The following is a 26,436-nucleotide window of genomic DNA, read 5'->3' on the forward strand; positions in this document are numbered from 1 at the left end:
GAATCTCTCAAAGTGATAAAGAAAAATTTCTAACCCAATTTTAAACTTACTTAAACTTCATTGTTTTTACATGCCATTGCCAGAAACAGATAGTTCCGTCAGCACCAGTAGAAGTGAGGTATCTGGTTGTGCCTTTAGTTGATGGACAAAACTGGAAAAAAAAATTAATTAAAATAGAAACATTTCATGTTCAAGCTTAATTTCAGTTTCAAGAAATTAGTTATTTAAATTTCCTAGATTAATGAATACCTTATAAAATTTGAAAATATCAAAAAACTAGAAAAGTCATTCATTGAATTTAGGATAAAATATTTTAGCCCTAAAGATAATTGTTTTAAAATTATTCAACATCACACTTTAATATTATTATTTTACTACTTTTAATGGAGAAAAACAAAGTCATTACTAGTTAAACCATTACAAATCTGCTGAATACACGCTTATATAGCAACCATATAAATTTTTTATAGTTCACATGAAAAAGGCATGCATCAGAAGTAAGTCTAAAACAGTGATAAGGAAGTTAATGTCTAAGTATTGGGTTTTAACATTTTACTTTAATTTCAATGAAGTATGATAGAAATTTCGCCATTCTTAAATTTAAATCATCTTCATGTGTTTTAATGGATAACATAAAATAGGTCAAATGTCTGTATGTATCATTGTGGAAAAAAGAGATTAAAAAATATACTTGAGTTGCCAATTTAAAGTATGACTACTATCTGATGGTCTTTATCATGTAGGATTCTCAGGCTCTAACTCTCAGTATTTTACAGGTCCTCAGAAGAGAATCAGAGAAGGGAAAAGCCACTAGGCTCCTGATACCTGGGACACAGGAAAAGGTTGAAAATCAAACCAGGGTCTCTAGCATGCTCATGAGCTTTAAAAATCCCAAATAGGGAATTCCCTGGCAGTCCAATGGTTAGGAATCGGAGCTTTCACTGCCATGGCCCAGGTTCAATTCTTGGTCGGGGAACTAAGATCCTGCAAGCCGCTCAGCATGGCCAAATAAATAAATAAAAATTAAATTAAAAATTTTAAAAATAGGGTTTCCCTGGTGGCACAGTGGTTGAGAGTCCGCCTGCTGATGCAGGGGACATGGGTTCGTGCCCCGGTCTGGGAAGATCCCACATGTCACAGAGCGGCTGGGCCCGTGAGCCATGGCCGCTGAGCCTGTGTGTCCAGAGCCTGTGCTCTGCAACGGGAGAGGCCACAACAGTGAGAGGCCCACGTACCGCAAAAAAAAAAAAAAATTCATTTGTAGAACAAAAAAACAACAACAAAGAGGTCCATGGATCTCTAGGGCACTTACACACATAAATCAAATGAGACAGAAACTAGCAAATGAAACTATGAAGGAGCCAAACAGTTCCATAAACATTTCCAGTATAAACAAATATTCATATTTTTTATGTTGTATGAGACTATCTCCAAATTCCAGAAACAGTCTGTCAGATAGGATGGTGGGAACACAAGTAACTAGTAATATTCCAAAACAAAATCCAAAAAATAATTTCAACTAATCAAAAATTTGACATAAAAATGTTCAAATCCAATATATGTTGAATCTAATTCTTGCTAGGGCCTCATAAACAGGTTATATATTATTTAAATAACACACAAAAAACTGATTGGCATATTTATTAGTGATTAAAGAACAAAGAAAAGTGAATGGGAGTAATTATCTCATCCACAAAAGTAACCTGCTTGACCAAAATAAAAGACAGTGTCAGAAGGATTCCTCTGTTTTGCTGTCAACACAAAGAAGAGAACAAAGTTCTTTGGGGAGTATCCAGGACTTTCACTACCAACATCTGGTAAAAACACTATATGGACAAATATTTAAAAACTCAATGTACTGTATGTCAAACATCTAGTTGAAATAAGAAATGACTGAAACTAAGAATAAAAATTTCCCTAATATTAAACTACGCATACACACACACACACACACACACACACACACACACACAAAATCTGACCTGATAAACATTTTGCATTAAATATTAACACAAAGTATGCCAATATTCAAATTAGAAGCTACTTATATCCTGCCTAAAAGGTACTGGTGTTGTTCCTTAAGGCAATTCCGTCTTTTCCCTTCTTCACAAATACAAATGAGATAAAGAAGATGTCTTACACTACATTTGAAAAAACTTTTCAATGACCTTTTTACTTATTTCTAAAGGGAACAGATTTATATGAAAAGGGAACTTTAAAAAATACCTGTCTGCAAGGTAAGGACAAAGCCCTTAAGAAATCAATATTTTTCTGTTGCCATTCTTTGTATAATCCACACGATGTAACAAAAAACAAGAGAATTCTCATTCTTATTACATCTACTAGAGGTATCTTTTTATTTTTCTTACCTGTATGGAAGTAATAGAAGCTGAATGTCCCTGAAGGACTGCAACTGGTGCACAAGTTCGAAGACACCACACTCTTACAACTTTATCACAGCTGCCTGCGGCAATGAGAGTGTTTTCATAGTTAACAGCCATGTCAGAAATTTCAGCAGAGTGCCCTCGAAGTGTAGCAAGAAGGCGCCCATCATCTGTTGCCCAAATTTTCACCAAACAGTCATCTGAACCCTACAGCAACACAAAAGGACAGAAGATTTACAATAAAGCAGAAATTCGCCCCCTCCCCCCACAGAAAAAGCAAAAACAAAGGAGAATTTTATTAAGTTACTTCTAAGCCTTTACTTTTTAGTCTCTTTTCTTCATGTAACATGGAGCGAGTAGAAAATATAAAATATGTCCAAATGACAGCACTGACAAAGCACTGTCCAAACTGATAATGGCATATGTGAATAACTCCTCAAAACTACTACCAATCCTGACAACTCAAAATATTTTTTACTTTTAAGTGATTTGGCATTAACTATCTCTGTCATTATTTCTTTCCTTACACCTGACAGCCTTTTTTCTTAATTGCTTGAATATTTTTTTCTCTATAAATACTTAAAACTTTAACCTAAAATCTACATGCAAACATGAGACTTTGTTAATAATCTCTGGGGAATATTATGTGGAACTTCCTACTGAGAATTTCAAAAGAGCTTTAAATAGTAAAAAGCAATTCTACTGTGGTAGATAAGCTATTTAATAATTATCTGTTTATAAAAAGATGAAAATCATCATCATCATCAACACCCATATACTTAGGTGATGCATTTTGGAGTCATGAAAACATCAATGGAAGAGTCTGTAATGAACTCCAAGAAGTCGAACTTCTCAAAATACAAACCACTTCCTTTGTTGTAGCCTAGGAATTTAAAAAGAAAATTATGCCAGTACCTACATTTCTACATTAACTTAGTACTGAAACAATGAGACTAAGCCTTTACTTGGAAATATTAGTGTGCTACAATTTTGTACTCTAAAGCACACAATATGATCTGGTTATTAACAATCCAATTTTAAAAATAATTACTATTGAATTCAAAGAGAGATATATACAATAACTGTAATCTTCATTACTAAACATGTAGTTCAACTATTCAACTATAAGGATGATGTAATCATTAATTAAGCAGAACTGGCACCAATAGAAAATGCATTTTAATAAATGTTTGCTAAAAGGGAATGAAACCAATTGAGTAGATAAACTTGTTTCACATAAATTAACCACCTCTAGAATATAAGGCCTCCTGAAGATTTATTTTTTTAAAATTAGATTTCCCAAATATAGGTCATTATAGTTCATCCATTTACTTATATAGAAAGAGAAAAGATTTTCAATTTCCACTCATCTTTTCTTGCATGCATGTGTCTAAAAAGGAAGAACTGCTTACAAAGCATAATTCAATGCCATGAAGCCTAGCTTCCATTGTTGTAAATCTCTAATATGCTATAGTATCATTAATTTTAAACTCACTGTAAAAATTCTTCTCCCACTTCGGTCAAATGCTACACAGTAGACAGATGACAAGTGCCCCAGAATTCTCTTATGCATCTTAATGTGCTGGTAAGCAGATGAAGGGAAAATATGGCTGAAGCGACTACATCCGGTTAATTGCCTGGCAGAGGTGATATTCACTGAAAAACAGAAAACAGGGGATTCACTTCTTAAAACCTAAAAGTGAAAACTACATTTAACATGAAGTTAAATCATCAGTATTATGATGAAACAAAACAGGGTACACACACCATGGCAATTCTACGCTGTGAGAAGTCTAAATTCCATCACACATTTCATGATTTTATGAACTCAAGTTCACTACCACAAAGCACTAAGAGTACTCTTCTTTCAAATCCCAGAAGTCTGATTTTCTGTTTACCTTACTATGGTTTCCCAAGTACAATCCCATTTTGCCTTTCTTGGTATACTTCAGTCAAAGACACTGTAACTTTAAATATATATAGGTAAATCTTACCATAACATGAAAGAATTTTAGAATAAAAACGGTATTTGGTTAAGTATAATACATCTTAAAATGTATATAGGAAATTTTATGAACTCCTGTCCTACCTTCTCACACCCATCCACCCTGTAAACAGCTGCGCCTAAAAATTCAAGAGTAATACAAGAGATTTATACAGTAAAAAGAGGAAGGAAACTATAACACCACATAGATTTTCAGTAACAAACAATCCTTTCTAGACTTGTCTATAGGTTCTCCCCCTTTTTGGTTTCAGAAACTATAGACTCTCCCTCTAATCAATGAACTTTTGAGAATTCATCTCTTATAAGGTCATCTTAGATCCTGTCTCCTTTTTTGTTTGTTTTGTGTTCTAATTTTCTTAAAAAGCAGCCAGAATAAAGCATAAATCTGCAAAATTCTCCTCCAAATACCACCTGGATTCTACTCATTTCCCTAAAACGAAGATCTTGTTCCCTATAAGGATATACAAGCACCTACTTGCTCTGTGACATTCCACCAGTCTTCCCTTATACACTGAAAGTATTCAGCATCCAACATATTATATTTTAATCAAAACATAGAAGCCTTAAAAGTTAGAGTGACCTTGAGGCAAGGCAAAATTTTACCATACTTCATAATAATATAGTATAAATAATAATAGCTTTATGTTGAAACAAGGCAAAATTAAGGCAAGAATTGAGTTGTAGCTAGATTAGTACGATTAGAAGCATGCCACAATCAAAAATAAGAAACCTTTCAACATCTCAATCTTAAGAGCAATGAAGTCTTTTTCAGGCAACGGTCAATCCACTGGCCATCTCAAACTGATAAAATGACAAAAATTGAATGATGAATAGAAAAATCCAACTTTGAATGCAAATCATAAGAACACATTAGAAATCTTAATATTTATGTTGAGATGCTGAATAAATAATGGTGGAAAATCCATAAGTATCAGTACTAGGTAAGAGGTTTCCTTTTTGGCAGTTGCTTCCCATGTCAACCTCTAGAAATGGCCACAACTCTAAGATGGGAAGAGCAGGCACCGTAACTTTTGGACTTTAGCAATCTTCCCTCTCCAGTCAAACATTTCTTACTGCTCTGAGTTCCTTGAAACAATCAACCATTACTTCTGCTTTGCTTTTTTTACATTCATATTCTGTAAATATATAGAGGAAAAGGTGTGTTACTTTTAAGGAAGGATTTCTCAACCTTGGAACTATTGGCCTTTGGAAATTTGGGACTGAGGATTCTTTGTTGTGGGGGTCTGTCTGTCTATTGTAGAATGTTTAGCAGCATACCTGGCCTCTACCCACCAGATGCTATTAACACCCCACCAACAACAACTTGTGACAAGCAAAAATATCCCCAGACATTGCCAAACATCTCCTGGGGAAAAACTGCCCCTGGTTGAAAACCAGTTTGAAGTTTAAAAACAAAAAACACCATCAATATGAAGAAAAATATCAGAAAAGCAGAGATAGAGAAAGAATCAGAATTACAGAATATATGATGGACTATTCTGTAAAAATTAATAATTAAAATATGAAAACTCCATCAATGTGGGACAATTTAGGAGCTACAAAGCAAAAAATATAAAATATGAACTTATAAGTAGATTATGATTTAAATTATACAAAAAACACATACATATATGTATAAAGACTAGAAAGAAAAATGAAACCAACTGCTTTGTGATAAAAGTATAGATTTTTTTAAGTTTCACTTAACACTCTTCTAATAATACATTTTTATCTTAAACACAAGTTTTCTATTAGGTTCTCTAGTCCACTAACAGCTATTCAAAAACTTCCTATATATGGTATATCGCATATTCGACAGCAGGATCATCAAATATTCCTTCTTTCCTATCTCAGCGATTTTTGTTTATTCATATAGCACCTGAGATGATAATATTTATACATTTTTCTCAGTCATTTGGTAATGTCAACAGGTCTTAGGCTCTATATACAATAAGGAGTTCTGTCAACACTCTTTTGCATGTATTCTCCATTTAGCCACTCTTTTTCAGTACTGATGCTTTTTGCTTTTCTTACATCTCTAAAGAATCCTTTATCAAGAACATTTTCTGAAATTTGTAATGGCTGATAACTGACTTTAAAAATACAATTAAAAAGAGTTCACTTTTGACCAATCCTTGAGTATTTTACTAGAAAGTAGATCTCATTCTTCTAGAATAAATATTATATAGCTCCTTCGGGGGAGAGGGATGCTTAGAGTCCTTTTCTCAAAAGTAGTAATTCCTTTCCTCAAAAGTAGTAATAAAATAAAGGGACACACACACACAATTATGACTGTGTTGTATTTAAATGTCTCTATCAAGATTACTATGAAAAGCTATATGCCAATAAAGTGGACAATGTAGAAGAAATTGACAAATTCCTAGAAATGTACAATCTCCTCAAACTAAACCAGGAAGAAATAGAAAGTATGAATAGACCATTGGTAACCAATCTAGTGGTTACCAATGGGGAAAGGAAAGGGGGAAGGGGCAAGTTAGGGATAGGGGATTAAGAGGTACAAACTAAAATGTATAAAATAAATAAGCTATGAGGATATATTGTACAGCAAAGGGAAACATAGCCAATATTTTATAATAACTATAAATGGAGTATAATCTATAAAAAATTTTTGAATCAGTTATACACCTGAAACTAATATTGTAAATCAACTATACATCAATTAAAAAATAAATAAATAAAAATAAAACAGTCAAAAATAAAATAAGGGACTTCCCTGGTGGTGCAGTGGTTAAGAATCCACCTGCCAATGCAGGGAACATGGGTTTGATCCCTGGTCGGGGAAGATCCCACATGCCACGGAGCAACTAAGCCCATGCACCACAACTACTGAGCCTGTGCTCTAGAGCCTGCGAGCCACAACTACTGAGCCCGTGCACCACAACGAAGAGTAGCCCCTGCTCGCCACAACTAGAGAAAGCCTGCATGCAGCAACAAAGACCCAACACAGCAAATAAATAAATAAATAAAATAAAATATATACCCTTTTTTAAAAAAAATAAAAAATAAATATCTATCAAATGTACTATTTGAATGCATTGTTTCTTCTTCTATTATAAGCAGAATGCAAGATTAGAGATGAGCAATTTAAACTTTCACCCTAACAAAGTAGAAGGAAGTATTAATGAGAAACAACTACAAATAAATTTTTAAAAAAATCCCACAATCCTATGCCAATATATCCACTATTCATTATTGCAATCTCAATATTAAGCTTTCTAAAATCTACTGTATTTCAAAGGTATGTAATAAGTTTTAGTATATATAATTAATTACCTTGATTACTTATTTAAGTATTTCAAAAACACTATAAAGAGTAAACGTTATCTCAGCTTCAATTTACTAAGGAATGTAGCTCTCAAAGTTACAAAAGTGAAATGACAATACAACCCTCAAAACACTGGTTAGAACGGGGCAATCAATCAACATAATTTTAGTCAGAACAAAATGCCTGCTTCTCCATCCACTGTTGTTAAGGACCTGGCAACCTTGAAAAATAGTACACCTTAATTATGACACCTTTCTATCTGGGGAGCTGATACGGTAATAGTCAGTTTCGAACAATCAGCTACAGAGCATTTTCTCTTGAGTACTGATGTGAACATGCCAACCTTGTCTTGAAATACATTAAGAACTTTTGAGAAAAACATCTTTGATGTCACAATAATTTCTTTGTATTTAGCAATGCTGACAAATTCAATTAGTAGATAAACTAGTCAAATATACATACATATAAAATGTATTTAAATACGAAATATTACATTCAGAATCCACTATGTCTCCTAAGTGTTTCTCTTTAAATCTTTGTAGGATAAGTTTCCAAACTGTTCTCTAAAACATGATATATGAACTAACCCAACAAGAGACCAAAATGCTTAAAGATTCAAGTAATAACAAGATAAGACTTATTCAGTGTATTTTATAAACTTTTTAAGTCACAGAGATTAATAAACAGCTACAAATGGAATAATTGCTTTCTCTCTTTAAAAGGTATTTGTTGACAACCTACTATGAGCTAAAGCACTGTGACAGATACTAGAATACAACTTATAAACGAGTCAAATAAGATTCCCATCCTTGTGGAATTTACATTATTCCACTGGGCAAAAGCTTTCATCGTTTACTCAATTGCAGGAATGAATAAGATACTTTAATGAAGTGATCTGCAGAAATACATATCTCTCAAAATGTGTTTTTCTAATAAGTTCTGCAAGTGATGCTGATGCTGTGCCAAATTTGGGAACTACCAATTCTAGTCCAACTTCCCTCCCCACAAAATTATCCTTTCTATAATGTATCTGGTAGATAGCCATTCAGCCTCTGCCTATACACTTCTAGTAAAGAGAAGATTATTTCTCAAAAATGAATGATTTATATGTTGAGCTGCTCTAATTTTGCAGAGACTCTACCTTTCACTGAGCTCAATTTCTTTCCCTCCAAGTTCCAGAGAATCACAGGTTTAGCCCTTGAGAGCTACACTTAAAAAAAAAGTCAAATCCCTTTGTTATATGGTAACCCATGAAATATTTAAAGATAGCTATCATTTGTGCCTTAAGTCTTCTCTCAACATGTGAGGTCTCCTCTATATTACTCACAGCCATAATTTACAAACACCTTTCTTTCCTATCATTCCCTATAGAAAAAAGCATTCTTTCACCATAAACACTACTGTGGTTGCTTTTTTCTGGTAAGGTAAGTCTCTAGTTCATCAATGTCTGAGCCTCTTAAAACAATACAAGGACTTCCCTGATGGTCCAGTGGTTAAGATTCCACACATACAATGCAGGGGGTGCGGGTTCAATCCCTGGTCAGGGAACTAAGATCCCACATGCCGCATGGTACGGCCAAAAAAAAAAAAACAACTGAGCAAAATATCCCCAGTGGTCTGATCAGCACAGAGTACAGGGGATTATTTCCAGCTATGCCTCTATAAATGCAATTTAAGATTGCAAAGACTACATTAGTTTTCTAAAACAGCTGCCTTATGCTATCTAATAGTCAGATTAAAGTTAGTTTAACATTCTTTTCTAGTAAATGTATTTAAGGTTCTAGTGATCACCTCCTTCTTTTCTAAAAGTACACAAACCACTTATTAAATAAGCCTGTCTAAAATTTTCCTGGGGTTAAAGCTAAGTTCACCGATCAATAATTTAAAGATCTGTTCTTTGTTCCCTTATTGTACACTTGTCCATTGGTCATTTCCATTTCTCTTGTCTCCTCTGATTTCACAAAGAATACCTGCCAGTGAAAACTGGTTTAGTATACTGTGACTTAATTCATTTGGGACTCTTAAAGCAGCTAGGTACTCATGCATCTTGGGTTTTCTTTTCTTTTAACCATGCTAGCTCTATCCTTTATACAGTTTAGAGATCTTCCTCTTTGATAGAGAAGATTAAAGCAAAATATAATTATCCCCAGCACTTACATTTTAGTTATAAATTTATTCCATCTATTCCTTTTTAATAAATCTATAGGTTCCTTCCCCATATGCTAATTGGAACATTAAAGGTGTTTTGGGGGTATTCTTATATGGATTGAACCATATGAAATTGTTGATATTCAACCATTTTCTACAAATAGAAGTAGTAATTTTAAATGGCTCAACATAATAACTAAATTGGAGTGGGGAGGAATAAAAGGACATTCATTATTAGTTTGATATAGATATCCTGTTTTACCTCTCCATTAGGAAAGCATCATCCATACTGTCCAGTCTGTAATATAATCCAATATAAATTTCTCACTCAATCTCTACACACTGTTTTTCATAGCACAGCCACATTTTGGCCTATGGATTTGTAAATACATTTAACATGCACTGCTACTCCTTACCTTCCTATTAGATATGTTTGTTTAGAACCAAATATCACCACTCATCACACTTTAAGTACTAATACCATTACAAGTTTTGAATGTCTTTATGTTAAATTTTCTAGTTCACTTTGTTAAATTATATCTAATATTTGTAAATATTCTGCCTAACCTGTATGTTTTCTATCATGAATTACTGGTCACTTCCTCCTTTATGGATCTTTTCCCTATGTTATACCTGCTATACTTCATCATATTTTTTTTTTCTTACGGGTAATTTTACTAGTGCGAGTAACAAACAGTAAAATTAACTTATTTTGGCTTAATTTCCTGTGCTTTCTCCACATAAATTAGAAGTGGTAATGAACAGTAAAAGGGAGAGAATACAAGGTCACAGTTATCCCACAAGAAGACTCAAATTTTATGAAGAACATATTAAAGGATTAATTAAAACTGAATAAAATGCACATATTCTCCTGAAATCTATTTTTTCTATTAATATTTTAAATGCTATTTAATTACCTTTAGAAATTAATAATACTGAATGGTCTTTGAAAAAAGGAACAGAAAAATAGCATAATTTGAAGTGTATAATATTCTAGTGTATGTTGGATATTAATGCACCATTTTATGTAATCAAATTCTATTTGTTTCAAAATTACAATATGGAACACTGTGTCCCAAATTAATAAGGTTAGAACCAGACTGACTTTTTCATCTAGTCTTCAATAATAGCTTTGCTTTCCTCACTTTTTGGCATCCTGAATTATAAGGATGTGCTTCTTTTCTTACGTTACTCGTTTTTTCACTGTCCTCTCCATTAGTTATCCATCCCACCATTTTATAGGAAAAAAGTAAAATCTACCAATAACCTATAAAATTCTAGTGTTAGAAAAAAGTGTGTCTATTTTAGAACATTTGTTGAGTGTGGCATAAGATATACTATTTATTCTCTTGACTTCAAAGGTTAGTACTAGACCCTCAAATATTAAATGGTGATATAAAAAACTTAAAAAAAATAGAAGAATAACAAGGACACTTAACAACAGTAAATCCAAACTGAGGACTTATTACAGGGTTGTTGTACCAAAAAAACTGTATTAGTACATCAGCTTATTCCTACAATAGTTCAAGACCACACAGTTTGTTCTCCTAAATTCAGTCAATCACATCAACACACCTAGGTTAGTAAGCAAAAATAAATAGAAGCATCATTGTAAGTGCATAAATTCTGTGAAAAAATACCTCAAAGCACATTTCCTTCTATTATCTTCATACATGAAAGATAGAACATTATTAGACCAAAAAATGATTAGAAAGCCTAAGCTAAAACATACTGAAACAATTATATAACAGGCAGAGGACAAAAACTGTAAAGTAGTAAATAAGTTTAAAATTGGGGAAAGTTGTAATAAAGTATAAAATATTTGTTATTTTATACTAAAATCTAAGGTTTTATATTTTATATACTTAATAAAGAAAATGTTGAATTAAAATGAGTATTATAGAATTTCATACTCCACATGATTTCTTGCTAAGACACAGCTATCAGTAGCGGAATCCAAATTTAAAGTGTATTAGGGGAATGATGTCAGCATCATAATAGTTGAGTTTTTCTTTTCTTCTCTCCCCTCTGATGAACAACTAATTGGACAATAATAGCTGAGAACATCCGAATGATGGGAAAGGACTTGGACATACAAGTACATGAAGCTAATAGAAAACCTTATTACCACAATGCAAAAAGATGTTCTGTAAGACACATTATAATGAAAATTTCAGAAATCAATGATAAAGAATATTAAAGCCAGCAACAGGAAAAGAGAAAGTAACCTACAAAGGAAACCCCATTAGCCTATCAGCAGATTTCTTAGCAGAAATTCTACAGGCCAGGAGAGTGTGGATTGACATATTCCAATTATTGAAAGATAAAAGTTGCCAGCCAAGAATACTTTATCCGGCAAAGTTATCCTTCAAAAGTGAAGGAGAAATAAAGGTTTTCTCAGCCAAACGAAAGCTGCGGGAGTTCAGCGCCACTAGACTTGCTTTGTAAAGAAACACTAAAAGGAGTTCTCCAACTGAAATGAAAGAACCAAAAAGCGAGATGATGACATATGAAATACTCTGGTAAAGGAGAAAAATGGACAGAATTAGAAAACTGTAATTCCATATTAGAATGGTATGTTAATCACTTAACTTTAGATACAGGTTAAAGGGAAAGACTATTAAAAATAACTATAACCACTATAATTTGATAATGAATACACAGCATAAAAAGAGGCAAATAGTGAAATTGAAAATAGAAAAGTGGAGGAGAAGGACTTCCCTGGTGGTCCAGTGGTTAAGACTCTGTGCTTCCATTGGAGGGGCCATGGGTTCAATCTCTGGTTGGGGAACTAAGATTCCACATGCTGCATGGCACGACCAAAAAAAAAAAAAAAAGAAAAAGAAAGAAAGAAAAGTGGAAGAGAAAAGGGGTGGAAATCTTTAAAGGTGAATGAAGATAAGTTGCTATCAGCATAAAATGGACTGTTTTTTTTTTATCTATAAGATGTTTTATGTAAACCTCATGGTAACCACAAAGCAAAAATCTGGAATGGATTCATGAAACTAAAAATAGGAGAGACAGAGCATTCCACCATGGAAAACCAACAATTTACAAGGCAGGCAGAAACAATGGGAAAAAGAAACAATGGAGACATAAAACAACCACAAGGCAAACAATAAAATGGCAGTTGTAAGGCCTTACATATCAATAATCACTCTAAATGTAAATGGTTGAATTCACCAATCAAATGGCATAGAGTGGTTGGATGGGTAAAAAAACAAGACCCAGCTACATGCCATTTACAGGAAACTTGGTTCAGCTCTAAAGACATATAGGCTCAAATTAAAGGGATGGAAGAAGATGCTACTGGCAAGTGGAAACCAAAAGAAAGTGGGGATAGACATATTCATCAGGCAAAGTAAGACCTTCAAGCCAAAAATGATAACAAAGACAAAGACTGTCATTATATAATGATAAAAGGAGTCATTACATCAAGAAGGTATAACAATTGTAAATATATGTGCAGCCAACATAGGAGCACCTAAATATATTAAGCAAATACTAACAGGTCTGAAGGGAGAAACAGACAACAAAACAACAATACTAGAGGACTTTAATAGCCCCCTGTCAGCAATGGATAGATCACCCAGACAGAAAATCAATAAGGAAAGGTTGGAATTGAACATACTTTAGATCAAATAGACTTAACAGATATATAGAACATTCCATCCAATAGCAGCAGAAGAAACGTTCTTCTCAAGTGAACATGAAACATTTTCCTAAATAGATCATATGATAGGACACAAAACAAGTCTTAGCAAATTTAAGACTGAAATCATTCCAACTATCTTTTCTGACCATAATTGTATGAAACTACAAATCAACAACAAGAGGAAACCTAGAAAGTCTACAAATATGTGGAAACTAACCAACACGCTTCTGAACAGCCAATGGTAAAAGATAAAATCAAAAAGGACACAAAAAAACTATCTTTAAACAAATGAAAATGGAAACACAACATATCAAATCCTACGAGATGCTGCAAAAGCAGTTCTAAGGAAAGTTTATAGTGATAAATTCATGTATTAGAAAGACTGGAAATAAACAACATCACTTCAAGAAACTAGAGAGAAGAACAAAGTAAGCCCCAAGTTAGCAGAAGGAAGGAAATAATAGAGATCATAGTGAAAATAAATGAAATAGAGACCAGAAAAACAATAGAAAGGTTCAACAAAACTAGGAGCTGGTTCTTCAAAAAGATAAACAAAACTGACAACTTTAGCTAGGCTAAGAAAAAACAAGTGAAGAAAATAATATTAGAAATGAGAGACATTATAACTGATACTGCAGAAATACATAGGTTCATAGGAAACTACTATGAACTATTATATGCCAACAAATAGATAACCTAGAAGAAATGGATAAATTCCCAGAAACACATAAACTACGAACACTGATGCGGGAATAAATAGAAAATCTGAACAGATCAATAACAAGTAAAGAGACTAAATCAGTAATCAAACACCTCCCAACACAGAAAACCCCAGGACAGGTGGTTTCACAGGGAAATTCCACCAAAAATTTCAAGAATTAATGCCAGTCCTTAACAAATTCTTTCAAACTATAGAGGAGGGAACACTTCCAAACTCATTCTATGAGGCCAGGATTACTCTGATACCAAAGGCAGATAAGAGCACTACAGGAAAAGAAAACTACAGATCAATATCCCTGATGAACATAGATGTAAAAAATTCTCAACAAAATATTAGCAAGCGGAATTCAAGAACACACTCAAAGAATCATAGAAAATGACCAGGGCTTCCCTGGTGGCACAGTGGTTAAGAATCCACCTGCCAAGAAAGGGGACACGGGTTTGAGCCCTGGTCCGGGAAGATCCCACATGCTGCGGAGCAGCTAAGCCTGTGCGCCACAACTACTGAGCCTACACTCTAGAGCCTGCAAGCCACAGCTACTGAGCCTGCATGCCACAACTACTGAAGCCTGAGTGCCTAGGGTCTGTGCTCCAAAACAAGAGAAGCCACCGCAATGAGAAGCCCATGCATGGCAACAAAGAGCAGCCCCCACTCCCCACAACTAAAGAAAGGAAAGCCCACATGCAGCAACAAAGACCCAACACAGCCAAAAATAAAACAAATTAATTAAAAAAAGAAAGTGACTAAGTGGAATTTATCCCTAGGATGCAAGGATGGTTCAACATACGCAAATCAATAAATATAATATATAACATTAAAAGAATGAACCATAGAAATCACATAATCATTTCAATAGATGAAGAAAAAACATTTGACAAAATACAACATCCTTTCATGATAAAAACTTTCAACATATTGGGTACAGAAAGAGCATACCAACATAATAAAGGCCATATGCAACAAACCCATAGCTAACATTATATTCAATGGTGAAAAATTGAAAGCTTTTCCTCTAAGACCAGGAACAAGACAAGGATGCCCACTCTCACCACTCTCATTCAGTATAGTACTAAAAGTCCTAGATAGAGCAATTAGGTAAGACAAAAAACTACAAGACATCCAAATCGAGAAGGAAGAAGTATAATTGTTGTTATTAGCAGATGATATGATTTTATATAGAGAAAATCCCAAAGACTCAAGTAAAATATGTTATAAGGAATCAACACATTGAGTAAAGTTGCAGGATATAAAATCAACATAAAGATATGAGTTGCATTTCTATACACTAATAATAAAACATCTGAAAACAAAACTATCCATTCACAATAGCATCAAAAACAATAAAATACCTAGGAGTAAATTTAACCAAGGAAGTAAAAGATTTGTATAAAAATAAATAAATAAATAACTACAAGACTTTGTTGAAAGAAATTGAAGATATAAACAAATGGAAAGAAATCCCATGTCATAGATGCAAAGATTGTTAAAATGTCCATGCCACCCATATCTATCTGTAGATTCAACACAATCCCTATGAAAATTCCAATGGCATAATTCAAAATAAAATTCAAAATTCAGAAAAAACAATTCCAATGGCATAATTCAAAGAAATAGAAAAAGCAATCCTAAAATTTGTATGGAAGCACAAAAAAAACCCAGAATAGCCAAAGCAATCCTGAGAAAGAACAAAGCCAGATATACCACACTTTCTGATTTCAAACTATACTACAAAGCTATAGTAATTAAAGCAGTATGGTATTGGTATAAACACAGACCCACAGACCAATGGAATATATTGAGAGTCCAGAAATAACCTTACATGTATGGTCAACTAATATTCAAAAACAGAGTCAAGGGAACCAAGAACACTCAATGGGGAAAGGATAGTCTCTTCAACAAATGGTGCTGAGAAAACTAGATAAACACAGGCAAAAAAATGAAATTGGACCCTTGTCTTACACCACTCACAAAAATTAACTCAAAATGTACCAGAGATCTGATACCATAAAACTTCTAAAAGAAAATGTAGGGAAGAAGCTCCTTGACACTGGTCATGGCAATGATTATTCACATATGACACCAGAAACATAAACAACAAAAGCAAAAATCAACAAGTGGGACATCAAACTTAAAAGCTCCTGCTCAGCAAAAGAATTAAAATGATGAAAAGACAACCTACAGAATGTGAGAAAATTTTTGCAAACCATGTATCTGATAAGGGGTTAATATCCAACATATATAAAGAACTCATAAAACTCAATAACAAAAAATCTGATTAAAAAGTGGGCAGAGGAACTAAACAGACATTTCTCCAAAGAAGACATCCAAATGCCCACCAGATAAATGAAAAGATACTCAACATCACTAATTGTCAGGGAAATGCAAAGCAAAGCCACAACGAGATATCACCTCACATCTTTTAGAATGGCTATCATCAAGAAGACAAGAGATAACACACACTGGCAAGGATGAGGAGAAAAGGGAACTGTTGGTGGGAATGTAAGTTGGTTCAGCCCCTATGGAAAACAATACGGAGGTTCCTCAATAAATTAAAAATAGAACTACCAGGGAATTCCCTGGCAGTCCAGTGGTTAGGATGCCACACTTCCACTGCAGGGGTCATGGGTTCAATCCCTGGTTGGGGAACTAAGATCCCACATGCTACACGGCACAGCCAAAAAAAAAAAGAAAAGAAAAAAAAAACTACCATATTACCCAGCAATTCCACTTTTCACTATATTCCCAGAGGAAATGAAAACAAAATATTGAAGAGATTCACTCTCACTTTTATTCTGGTATTATTCACAATAGCCATGAGATGGAAACAACCTACGTACCCATAACAGACGAATGGATAAAGCAGTTGTGGTATACAATGGAATATTATTCAGCCATGATAAAGAAGGGCATCTTGCCATTTCTGACATGTATGGACCTTGAAGACTTTATGTTAAGTGCGATAAGTCAGACAGAGAAAGACAAGTACTATATAAAGACAGTAAGATGGTGGTTATCAGGGGCTGGGGAGTAGGGGAATAGGACAGATGGTTGAGGGTACAAACTTAGTAAACAGTACATAAGTCCTTTGGATCTAATGCACAGTATAGTGAATATAGACAACAATACTGTTGTATAATTATCAAACTTGCTGACATTAGAACTTAATTATTCCAATCATTAAAATGAAATGATGATTATGTGACGTGATAGAGGTGCTAACTATCATTACAATGGCAATCATACTAAAATATGTAAATGTACCAACATGTTGTACACCCTTAAATTTACACAATGTTATATGTGTAACAAATATATTTCAATTTAAAAATGTGCATTAAAAATGCCCATTTTTGTAAAAAGCATAGGCTCAAATAAGCATTTGATTCAATCACAGGAAGAGACATTTGCTCACAGGTACAATTAGAAATTTAATATTTGTAATCATTTTCTGTCTTATGAAATTTTTCATTGAGATTTACATTTAAAACGTAACTGAGCTTTGTGCTCTTTAATTCTAGACGCAGGAAATGCAGGAGACAGGAAAAACAGCTGCCTTTGGCAATCAGAAAATGCAAACCTGCTGTCTATGACAACATGGATGAACCTGGTGGACATTATGCTAAGTGAAATAAACCAGACGGAGAAGGACAAATATTACATGATTTCACTCATATGTAGAATCTTTTTTAAAAAGTTGAATTCATAGTAACAATAAGTAGAATGGTAGTTGCCAGAGGCAGGGGGGAGACAGAGGAGGAGATACTGTTTAAGGAGTACAAACATTCGGTTTTAAGATAAAAAAATTCTGGAGATCTAATATACAGCTTAGTGACTACAGTCAATAATAATCTACTGTATACTTGAAATTTGGTAAGAAAGTAAATCTTAAGTGTTCTCATAACACACACAAAAATGGTAACATGATAAGTAACTAACAGGTTTATTTTTTATTGTGGTAATCATTTCACATGGTAGACATATATCAAAACACCAAGTTGTACAACTTAAATGTATACAATATGTTTTTGCCAAAAATAAATAAATAGAAAGGAAAAATGCAAGCCAACACTAGTGAAGATTCTGAGAGGCTAATCAGCACTTCTGAGGCCCTAGAAAGTAATCTACACACAACCATGATTTACCTTTCTCTCTTTGAACTAGTGTATGTTATAGAATTGTGCTAGAGCTTGAAGGGACTTTAAAGATTAATTTTTACTCTAATAACTCATTTTACATATAAATAAACTATGATCCAGGTTGGTGAAGCAAATTTTCCAAAGTCATACAGGTGATAATTAACAGAGAAGGAGGGTGCTTGAACTTATGTCCAATGTTCTTTTTTCTTATACCACAGCTACCTGTCAGTTAGTGCTTTATGTTTAAACATATCAGCAATGTTTACCCCCCACCAAATAAAGGATACTGATGGGTCAAAGCAGTGAACTCACCCCTTGTTTTTCTGGGTACCAAGTCACTATTCAATATAAATGAGGACATGTGTTTGACAGACAAGGAGAGCAGGGCAAAGGATATATACAATAGTAATCCTGTGGGAAAATCAAAGAGCCAGGCAAGTAGCTCAACAGGTGTTGGCAGAGTGGGTTCTACCAATTCCCCCTATTTTGGCAGAATAATGGAGTAAAAAGACAACATAGTATTGAGAAAAGAACAAGAGGCCTAGCTTCTTCCTTATCTATAAAATCTATAAAACAGGCATAATACCACCTAAGTGACATGAATTTTGTAGAACATCTAGCACAGTAAGGTTTACTTTCTGTGAAGCTTAGTTCCTATTCTTCTTCCCTTTCCTTTCCTCTCTAGAATTTCAATGTTCTCACATTCCAAAATGGGTAGGGTGGAGGGAAGAGGGAAACATTTGGTATTAGATCGGTTACTCTAATGATAGTAATCTCTATGCTAAAGAAAATAATAAAATACATACAAAAATATTATATTATCCATACATTGCCAACCAGAGTAGACTAAAAAAATCCCTTGTTATATAATAAAACTTAATATTTATTTAATACTTTTTATGTGCCAGGCACTACGCTAAGCACTTTATATGTTTAACTTAGTTAACCCTACGAAGTGAGTACTATTAACATCCCCTTTTTAAAGACATGGAAACTGAGGCATAAAGGGGTTAAATAATTTCTCCAAGATCCCAAGCTAGTAAGTGACAGAGCCAGAATTCAAATCTAGGCAATATGACTTCAGAGGCTGATCTCTTAACCAATATTGTATAACAGTTTTTCTGAAAATGAGAGAAAAAATTTTAAAAATTATCATTTGCACCAATAGGTAAACTGTGTCCCAAACCTTCTAGCCCAAACCAACCCATATCATAATTACATCTGCCAAATCATATAATCCCAAAACTATAGTATAAAAAAGCAAGATAGAATATGTTTTAAAAGAGATTGAAAACTCCTAGAAATAATAGGTGGGCTGAGCAAGGTCACAGGAAATAAGATCAACACACATAAATCAAATGCATTTCTATACACTAATACTGAATATGCAGAAACCAAAATTAAAAACACAATATCATCAATAGGGGTAGGGGGTTAAGAGGTACAAACTACTTGGTATAAAATAAATAAGCTACAAGAATATATTGTGCAGGGTTTCCCTGGTGGCGCAGTGGTTGAGAGTCCGCCTGCCGATGCAGGGGACACGGGTTCGTGCCCCGGTCCGGTAAGATCCCACATGACGTGGAGCGGCTGGGCCCGTGAGCCATGGCTGCTGAGCCTGCGCGTCCAGAGCCTGTGCTCCGCAACAGGAGAGGCCATAACAGTGAGAGGCCCGCGTACAGCAAAAAAAAAAAAAAAAAAAAAAAAAAAAAAAAATATATATATATATATATATATATATATATATTGTGCAGCACAGGGAATATAGCCTCTATTTTATAATAACCACAGATGGAGCATAATCTTTAAACGTTGTGAATCACTATGTTCTACACCTGAAACTTACGTAATATTGTAAATCGACTATACCTCGATAAAAAATAAAGTGTAAAAAAACCACACACATTTACAATCACTCCAAAAATTAAATACTTGGATATATACTTAACAAAACATGTACAATGTCTGTATGCTGTAATTATAAAATGCTGATGAAAGAAATCAAAGGAGACCGCAATAAATAGAGACATACCATGTCCATGGATTGAAGTCTCGACATAGTAAACACGTCAATTCTCCCAAATTGATTTATAGGCTTAATGCAATTCCTTTCAAAAGGCTTTTACAGACATTAATAACCCTGTCCTAAAATTTATATGGAATGGCACTGGCCCTAGAATGTTGAAAACAATCTCGACAAATAATAAAGTGAGAGGGACTACTCTTTCCAACGTTAAGCCTTACTATGTAACTACAATAATCAAAACAATGCGGTCCTGGTAAAGAGATAAACACATATATCAATAGAACAGAATAGAGGACCAAGCAGATCCACACAAATAGTAACTGATGTTTGAAAAAAGTACAAATCAAATTCAATGGAGGAAGGATATCATTTTAAACGAATGGTGTTGGAGCAACTAGATATCCATTGATAAAAAATAATGAACTCCCACCTAAACTTCAAACCTAAACTTCTCCCAGTTTACCAACCCAGCACCTTTGCTTATGCTATTCCTTTAGCCTTATGCCTAACCTCTGCCATTTCATCTTGTCAATATCCTTCTTATCCTTGGAGGCATAGCCTAAAACCATTCTTTTTCATGAAATCTTTCTCAATCACTTCAGCCAAAACTAAACCCTCCTGTTTCACTTCTTATCGTGGTCCTTGTATTAGTTATCTGTGCATATCTCTGATCTAAGATTACAAGCACTTTAAGGATAGAGATTAATGTATCAAGTACTGACCTAGTTCAGTCAGTACATGATAGATTAATCATGTACTGATTAATGTACTTCTAGTACCTTGGAAGCAAAAGACCCTCAAGTATTTGCTTAATTAATCTGGTCCCACCTTTCCCAAAATATCCAACCATAATTCATACTCCTCCAGGGCATAAATTTTCCACTTAAAATCATAGAAGCCTTCTTTTCTGTCCTATGCAGATATCCTCTCATCTGTAATGTTCCACCCTTCAAGTTATAATTAATCCTTCAAAGTTCATCTCAAAGGTCACTTATTCCTTAAAATCTTTCCGTGCTTCTCTTAATCAGTTTCACCTCTCCTTCCTTCCTTAATGCCCATTACTGTATTTCCCTTAAATCACTTAGTCTATGTCTGCTTTAGACAGAACATTTGTGCTTCCTCCCCCAAATTCATATATTGAAAACCTAATATCCAATGTGATGGTATTAGGATGTGGTACCTTTGGGGAAGTAAATTAGTGACCTTATATAAGAGGCCTGAGAAAGTTCCCTTGCCCCTTCCTCCATGTGAGGTATCTATGAACCAGAAAGCCAATTCTAACCTGACACCAAATCTGCTGGTACCTAATCTTCGACTTCTCAAACTCCAGAACAGTGAGAAATAAATCTTGTTCATAAGCCACCTCGTCTATACTATTTTGTTATATCAGTCCAAAAGGACTGAGACAATGCCTTGTACTATAATCATAGTCCAGCATCTGTCTAAACCTCCCCAAAGAGTAAAATTCTTGACAGCAAGGACTGCCCTGAACATTAGAAAAGGTTTTGCATATATTTGCTGTTCAAGTATTTGCTGAATTGAATAAAAATTATTTCTAGTATTCAACCTTCCAAAACCATTGAGAATATAAATTCCATAGTAAGTTTGATAGGGAATATTGATCAAATCTGCAATTTTCTTCTTATGACTTACAAGATATCATTTCTGATTCTCATTTCAAGATATCATTACTGCCTCTCTAAACCTTGCCTTCTTAGTTTCTTATATTGTTTTTCTACCCTGACTCACCCTTGATGAAATGCTAACAGTTCACTCAAATTCTATCCTGGGATTTCTTCTCTGTTTTCATGCTGTCCCTGCAATCTTACCTACCCATATACTAATTACTGCCAAATCTTTATCTCTAACTTACATCTTTCACCTGAGCTCCTGGACCACATTTTCAACTACCTAATGGACATCCTTCCCCTCTACCTAGATGTACCACAGATGGAGAGTTCCCAGATCACATTCATTATCCTTCCATCACAAGTTTTCTATATTCTCCCTCTCCTCGATTTTGTTACTAATAGTTTTACTCTTCCTCTTTTATACCCCACATCCAACCAAACTGTATTATTCATCTCACCTCCAAAATTTTGCTTGAATCAATCCAGTTATGTCCATTTCTGTTGCTACTACCCCCACACTCATCATCTCCTGTCTATACCTACAGTAAGAGCCTTCCCTCTGATTTCCCTGCCTGCCTCCTCCATTCTCTCTCCTCTCCAATTTATCCTATATTCTGCCACCTGAGCTGTCTTTTCAAAATAAAAATCCAATCATATACTTTTCCCATTCAAAAGTACCCAATGGTTCTTCAGTACCTGTAGTATAAAATCTAAATTCATTAGTGTAGAACAGAGGTTGGCAAACTTGGGTCCATAGGCCAAATTCAGCTTACCACCTATTTTTACAAATACAATTTTATTAGAAAACAACCATGCTCATTCATTTACATATTATCTAGAGCTGTTTTTACACTACCACAGAGTTGAGTAATTGCAACAGAGACCAAATGATCCAGAAGGCCAAAAAAAAATTGACTATCTGGCCCTTTATCCAAAAATTTTGCTGACTCCTGGCACGGACAGTTCCGAATAATTGGGCCCCAACCTCCCTTTCCAGTTTCATCTCCCACCACAAACTCTAGGCTCTTACAAGGGGTTCTATTATGGCAACTAGGAAATATATATTACTTACTTTGCTGAGACTTTTGTGGAAAGGGCACTGGATTTGGAGACAAAGAACAGGTCCTGAAACTTAAGTTTAGATACTAAAAAAGCACCCCACTACAGTTGCATGTGAGCTAGATAATCTTTTTGTGATGATAACTCAAATACCAGATGTTTAACCTATGAGTCATTATTATCACTATCAACATTATTATCAGCGTGTGATCCAATATCATAATTACAAGTTACATTTGCATAACATTTTAAAGCTTATCAAGTAATTCCAAAGACATCTCATTTGAGTTCACAGTAATCCTGTGAGATCTGAAGGCAAGTATTTTCTTCAATTTGTAAATGAGGAAATTAAAGCCCAAAGAAACTGTCTTGCCTAACACCAATACATAGCAGACCCTTGGTTCAATCCAGGTCTCTTGATTCTAGTTCAACAGTCTTCTTACTTTGAAGTGCTGTCTATTTAATGACATTGTAGAAAATATATAATGAGCCTGAAATAGGAAATAACTATAACATCAAAAATTCTACATTATATTCCTCAATCTTCCCTCTACCTGCAAAAGACAGTGAACAAAATCGGCAGGGACTCTGGTATCTACTAAATTGGGTTTTACTGGAAAGTTCACCAAGAACCGAAGTGTTGGTTTGAGATGGCCACATCAGAGTTGTTAGACCACTCTTCTACTCCACTCATTATTTACAGTGGAGAAAAATCTGTTTGTTTTAAAATTATTGTACACTGGCATGGAATTTTGAACTGGTGTTAGAAAATGTTTGTAGACCAAAACAAAAGATTTTCAATTCAACAGACTAAGAATATCCAGAAAAGCCCTTAAAGACAATAACCAATTGTTGTAGCTTGACCATGTGTTTTTAAAAGATTTATAAGAACACATGTTGAAAGAATCAAAACCTATCTGGGACTGAAAGAGTAAATGTCAGTTAGGACTGAAAAAGAAAAAAGCAACCCTGCAATTAATCAGGCTGGGAGGACAGACACAGATAAAGCCAGCTGAAAAGTTAACAGGAAACACTGTTTTTCCCAAGGTCATGCAGCAATTGTAAAATATCATAGCGACCCCTTCTTTGGGTGATTACAGCTTTCTTACCAATGATGCCCCCATCCTCACTTTGGTATTTTCATTTATTACTGGAGCGAGATACCCAAGTCCTAAACCGCCCAGCTTCATGACCACACCCAACCCGTAGTTAATACCCACTTCTCTCAATTTACCTCAGAATCAGCCACCAATCCAGAACTAATCCTGGCTTCCTTCAGACACTCCTCAAAATTCTTCAGTGGTAAGCCAAAATTTACTAAAGACACTTCCCTCCTCCCTCTTGCCCAGAGGCCTTCCACGGTGCCTCAGCAGTACACTCCCTCACTAAGAGTAAATAAATTTGATTTTTTCAAACTACAGGCTTGTTCCTGGTGGTCTTTGTTTGATGAGACAAGGTAAGTTATTTTGAATTACCCTACACATTCAGCAGTTTAGTACTGATAAAAGCCCTCCTCGCTACAAAACAAACAAAAACAAAAACAAAACACACTTGAACTGGACTTCCCTGGTGGTGCAGTGGTTAAGAGTCAGCCTGCAAATGCAGGGGACACGGGTTTGAGCCCTGGTCCAGGAAAATCCCACATGCTCTGGAGCAACTAAGCCCGTGAACCACAACTACTGAAGCCCACGCGCCTAGACCCCGTGCTCCACTACAAGAGAAGCCACTGAAATGAGAAGCCCGTGTACCGCAACAAAGAGTAGCCCCTGCTTTGCCACAACTAGAGAAAGCCTGTGCTCGGCAATGAACAGCCAACACAGCCAAAAATAAATAAATAAATTAATTAATTAAAAACACTTGAACCTAAACCAGAAAATCACTAACCACAAGAAAATTTCACTGCCGATAAGGATGAATAACTCACTGAATTCTACGGCTTATATCACAGGAAATATCTGATCAATGATGCTAAGAGATAATGACATCTACCATATCTTTGCCTGCCAAAGCCAGGAAACTACCATATCTGCTGGGAAAAAGAGTATATCATCGTGCTTGCTTCAGCAGCACATATACTAAAATTGGAAGGATACAGAGAAGATTAGCATGGCCCCTGCACAAGGATGACACACAAATTCGTGAAGCGTTCCATATTTAAAAAAAAAAAGAGTATATCATCAACTTGGCATCAAGCTCCAGATAAAAACCAGATGTGTGCAAATGGGTGATATTACTCGATTTTTAACACAAATGAGTCACATAACTCTTGAGCAATTTTATCTGTCACCTACAATCTAATAACATGCTATACAAAGTGTTCATGAAATCCTTGTGTAATTTGCTAATTTTTAAACTTTAATACAGATTATATAAAAAGTAGAATATTTCCAATTCTTCTGCAACTGGCATTGAAAGATAAACTGAATTAATTGTTTAAAAAATAGGTCAAGCTAACTTCCATAGAAGCCATAAACAACCCAGAGAGTTTAAAGGTGCCTCTTTACCAGTAATGCTTTGGAAATAGCAGGTCTAGCTATTTTAAAGAATAATCTCAACCCCTTTGCTAGGCCAGCCCTATGAGAGGAATGAAGGACAAAGGACATTATTACCAAAAGCATGTTTTAATATGATGCCTATAGCATCAAGAAATGTTTTAAAATCCACTAAAACAACTTCATAACAATAAAGCAAAGTTGTGACCTTCTAAGAAATAGTAGTTATATACCTACCTCAAAGACAAACCTCAAGAATGTGGGGGTAGGGTAGAGGATGAAGGAGGGAGAGGGGTGCTTTCAGCAAAAGCTTAAGACAATCAAAACAGTACCAGGCTCAACCGATAATTGCTAACCAAATAAAAGACTTAAGGCTTTATACACACAAGGCAGAAAGGATTATTGTTCACAGATCAGACTTCTTACACCACACCCATCACTATCAACATCATCTTCAAAAACAGTTTTTCAGGAAACAAGCTGTATTTAAAGAGGGCTAAAATATTCTTGGATTAGTCTTTTCTCTTTTACAAAAAAGTCAATTGATTAACATTTGTAGTTTTATTTTTTAATTTTTATTAAAAAATAAAATAATAGCATATATACGACCTTATGATTGGTTAAAATGCAGTTGAACATATCAATCAACTCCTGTAGGTAGAGAGGACAATAACAGACCAAGAAAATACTCTGCCAAGAATATTGGAAATTGACTCATGAAATTCAGTGTTAATTCCAGATTTAAAATGACTAGTGTTTTCTGTGTGAAACTTGGTTTGGGATTTCCCAAAATAGCTCTAACAACAAATTAATATAAAGTCTTAAAAGAAGCCAGAAAAAAGGGCAAAAATGAATTTTAATAAAACCTGAAAACTGTAGTAGAAGCACAACAG

The 26,436-nt window shown here is 34.6% G+C and overlaps 1 protein-coding gene across 4 annotated transcripts in view; it reads right to left on the minus strand.

Annotated features, from left to right (window-relative positions):
• The window catches only part of BRWD3 (bromodomain and WD repeat domain containing 3), a 125,295-nt gene that overhangs the window by 76,362 nt on the left and 22,497 nt on the right, over positions 1-26,436 (minus strand). For all 4 annotated transcript variants that reach the window (XM_079911618.1, XM_079911620.1, XM_079911619.1 and 1 more), the window contains exons 7-9: positions 3,880-4,040; positions 2,370-2,591; positions 51-151 (exon numbers count right to left, since the gene is read on the minus strand). In XM_079911618.1, coding sequence (XP_079767744.1) covers positions 51-151; positions 2,370-2,591; positions 3,880-4,040 — 484 coding nt within the window. The remainder of the gene's footprint in view (positions 1-50; positions 152-2,369; positions 2,592-3,879; positions 4,041-26,436) is intronic.

This window comes from Stenella coeruleoalba, assembly GCF_951394435.1.
Source record: "Stenella coeruleoalba genome assembly, chromosome: X".
Classification (NCBI taxonomy): domain Eukaryota; kingdom Metazoa; phylum Chordata; class Mammalia; order Artiodactyla; family Delphinidae; genus Stenella; species Stenella coeruleoalba.